This window comes from Mandrillus leucophaeus, unplaced genomic scaffold, assembly GCF_000951045.1.
Source record: "Mandrillus leucophaeus isolate KB7577 unplaced genomic scaffold, Mleu.le_1.0 Scaffold86, whole genome shotgun sequence".
Classification (NCBI taxonomy): domain Eukaryota; kingdom Metazoa; phylum Chordata; class Mammalia; order Primates; family Cercopithecidae; genus Mandrillus; species Mandrillus leucophaeus.
The window spans coordinates 1,103,098-1,107,040 of NW_012109363.1; the positions used below are offsets into that span (position 1 = coordinate 1,103,098).

Here is a 3,943-nt window from a genome sequence, read left to right on the forward strand (position 1 = left end):
TTCTTTCTTTGGTGTATTTCTCTCTCTGTCTCTTTTTTTAGACACAAGGTCTTGATCTGTTGCCCAGGCTAAAGTACAGTGGCAAGATCATAGCTGACTATAACCTCAAACTTGAGGGCTCAAGGGATCCTCCTGCCTCAGCCTTCTGAGTAGCTGAAACTGTACATGTGCACCACCACTCCTGGCTAATTTTTAAGTTTTTTGTAGAGATAGGGTCTCCCTCTGTTGCCCAGGCTGATCTCAAACTCCCAGCCTCAATCAGTCCTCCCACCTCCACCTCCCAAAGTGTTGGGATTACCAGTGTGAGCCACGGCACCCAGCCTGTGCATTCTCTTTATAGTTCCATCCTAATCTACCATGCCTGTCATACTCTACCATGGCCCTCCCTCTGACCTGATCGTAGAAAAGTTCTGTTCTGCTTTCAAAAGAATAACCCAGTCCAGTACATCAGCTCCCCCATTTCACAACTTCTTGTGTTCCCGTTTTGAGAGGGTACAACTGACAGTTTTCATGTGGCATGGATGTGAATTTCATTCATATCGCTTACCAACTTATAGTGGCCTTGCTCTCTCTCTGTTCATCTTTAAGGCATTCTGTTATCATCTGTATGAGGAATCAAAAACTCGTATGTCTTCAGAAGCCTGATAAGGAGTATAAATTAGTGAAGTAGGCCAGGAGGGGAGTTAAATGAACTGAAGGGGGTAACCCCTGTGACTGGAGATATAAACCCAGGATTGCCAAAATGATTCTTCACGTGCTTGTTTGTTAATAAAGGCCAAAAACCTGGAATTGCATATGTGTGTATCTTCCTATGTTTAAATGTTAATTTAAAGAAACATAAACACTTTTAAGCCATTGTAGGGCCTGAAAAAACACACACACCTGTTTGCTGTGTCCAGTCCATAGGCTCCCAGTGCGCAGCTCTGTTCTCATGCCTTTGGAAATGCTTTGGTGTCATTGCTGAATGTGTCCTCTGAACGTTCTTAACATCACACCAATCTTGATATGGAGCAGGGTACCACTGATTTACCATTTGTAGCAGTTTCTGGCATAAAGGGTTGGCAATCTTCTTTCGCTTGAATGCTGCTTTTCTTTAGTCAGACTTTGAAAGGTCATCTTTTTTCAGTATTGGATCCCTTTAGCGGTGAGGGATAGATGATACTGACATGTGCTGTGCTGCTGACAATATCATCCTGTCTCTTCACCAGAAAGTTAGGAGTGGCTGCTTATGGATTTGGCAATAGCTTCTTTCCACTTTGCATTTAGTTCTGAATGCTTTCTTGTAGTATTGCATTCCCTGTTTCCTCAGTTAAAGTTCTGTGGCATGAATGTAACAAGTTGTTTAGTAAACCAAAGAGAGTAGTAAAAAACATATGGAGTTGGAAGCAGCAAGTAATGTAAACCTTGCATGCATTTAAACCTAGTCCTTTTCCAGCCATCTGAGTCTCCTAATAGATAAATCTTTTGGTAATCAGGGCCAGCTCTGGGTAATTAATAGTAACATATTACCTATCTATTCAGAACAGCCCTGAGCCAAAGAATGTTAATTCAGCTCCAAGGACTTTGTTCTGGTTGGAATGTCCACCCTCTTTATTTCAGTTCCCTGTCTTCCTTAAAGGTCCTATGGCTTTGCATACTCAGAATACTGCCAACTAGAGTCCTGTGAAAGTCCCCAGAGAGTTCCAGAGCCTGACTTGTATATGCCTTATCTCTTCAAGGGAAAGATACAGATGGTTGTTTGCATCATCATGGGCACACGTGATGATCTCTATGGGGCCATCAAGAAGCTGTGCTGTGTGCAGTCCCCAGTGCCCTCCCAGGTGAGTGGGTGTTGGGGCAGGAGGCACAGATGGCACCTCTCCTGAGGCTTGAAAAGAGTGATATGTGTGTTCACAAAGACTAAAGTAGCTGTTAGAAGCCAGTACATGCAGAGCCTTCTGGTGAAAGGTTCTCCTGATTAGAGCAACCTGGCAAAGAGCAGATTGCTCTTCATAAGCTGCCCTCATGCTTCCGAATGAACAATTTCGCTTGTTCCGAGGTTGAGTCACCAGGTGGTTTCATATGACTGAGTTCTGAGAGTGAGTATAGTCTTCATTCTGAAATATTTTTCCTATGGGAGTTAAAAAAGCATTCCACTCTGCGTGAGATCCTTTTGAAAGTTTTCATTTGTTGGTTTTGTTTTGGGTTTGTGTGTTTGTGTGTGTGTGTGTGTGTGTGTGTGTTTGTGTGTTGGTTGTATTTTGCCCATGTGCATGCATGCCTAGAAACCCTAGAATTAGAATTACTAACGCGAAATATGTTACCTTCTAACTTGAGTTTCTTAAACAAATGTAATGTTTACTTCAGAGTTCAGATTTTCTGAGGGTTTGGTAGTGACCTGCTTCTCCTGACACCTTTTGGTCCCTTCATTATAGGTTGTCAATGTTCGAACCATTGGTCAGCCCACCAGGCTTCGGAGTGTGGCCCAGAAAATTTTACTTCAGATTAACTGTAAATTGGGTGGTGAGCTCTGGGGAGTGGATATTCCTCTGGTGAGTGATGCCAAAATGGTTGTTTGCCTCTCCAGAGAATCCTCCAAGCCTTTTTCTTGTTTTTCCTTATTCATTATGCTTCCTCTTCTCAACACTTACTCAGTAGTCTAAATGGCTCCCTGCCTCTTCAGCCAGTTATCTAAGAATGCGTTTTATATTTGTTTGTTTTTTGTTTTTTGTTTTTTTGAGACGGAGTCTTGTTCTTGTTGCCCAAGCTGGAGTGCAATGGCACGATCTCAGCTCACTGCAACCTCCACCTCCCAGGTTCAAGCAATTCTCCTGCCTCAGCCTCCCGAGTAGCTGGGATTTCAGGCACCCGCCACCATACCCAACTAATTTTTGTATTTTTAGTAGAGATGGGATTTCACCATGTTGGCCAGGCTGGTCTCAAACTCCTGACCTGGTGATCTGCCCGCCTTAGTCTCCCAAAATGCTGGGATTACAGGTGTGCGCCACCATGCCCAGCCTGGTTTTTATGTTTTTAAATGGCGAAAAAAATAAAACTAAGATGATTATTCCATGACACATGAAAACTATATGAAGTTAATTTTCAGTGTCTTTAAATAAAATTTCACTGGAATACAGCCGTACTTCTTTTCATACTGTCCATGACTGCTTTTGTGTTAAGCAGAAAGAATTGAATAAAGGTCAAGTATACTTTTTCTGACATGCTTGGGACCAGAAGCATTTTGGATTTTAGATTTCTGGGGGTATGGGACATTTGCTCGCATCTCAAATTCAAAAATCTGCAATCTGAAACACTCCAAAATCTGAAACTCTTTGAGTGTCATGTTGGTGCTCAAAAGCTTTTCAGGTTTGGGAATACTCAACCTGTGGTTTCTACAGAAATCATGAGGCTCCCAAAGCCTAAGTTATTTACCCTTTAGTCCTTTGCTGATCCCTGGTCTAGATCTCTGGCTGTGCTTATTGTGTTTAAAAAATGTCAAGTTGATTGCTGTGTTTTTTTTTTTCTTTCCCAGAACTTACTTTCACATATAAACAGTAAGGGGAAGTTGCTTTGCGATTCAGACAGTAATTAAAAATGGAGCAATGCATTGCTCAGGTCTGGGATTTGGTTTTTGTTTTTGTTTTCTAAACTAGAAACAGTTAATGGTAATCGGGATGGATGTTTACCATGACCCCAGTAGAGGCATGCGCTCCGTGGTTGGCTTCGTGGCAAGCATCAATCTGTAAGTACTGCTCACAGTGCCATCTTGTTTGATTATTTCGTTTTAGTGCCTAATCTTATTATAAATCCAGCAAATCTTTTTAGTCTTATGTATTATAGTATAAAGATTTATAAACACTTTTTTCCTCTATCTTCATGTGAAAAAAAATTTTTTTTTTTTTTTTTGGAAATGGAGTCTCCCTCTGTCACCCAGGTTGGAGTGCAGTGGCGCAGTCTCAGCTCA

At 41.8% G+C, this 3,943-nt stretch overlaps 1 protein-coding gene across 1 annotated transcript in view; it reads left to right on the forward strand.

Moving 5' to 3' along the window:
* PIWIL2 (piwi-like RNA-mediated gene silencing 2) overlaps positions 1-3,725 on the forward strand; it is a 51,307-nt gene extending 47,582 nt beyond the window's left edge. Inside the window, exons 17-19 of the mRNA XM_011968847.1 lie at positions 1,719-1,820; positions 2,415-2,531; positions 3,633-3,725. Coding sequence (XP_011824237.1) covers positions 1,719-1,820; positions 2,415-2,531; positions 3,633-3,725 — 312 coding nt within the window. The remainder of the gene's footprint in view (positions 1-1,718; positions 1,821-2,414; positions 2,532-3,632) is intronic.
* Positions 3,726-3,943: the final 218 nt, after the last annotated feature.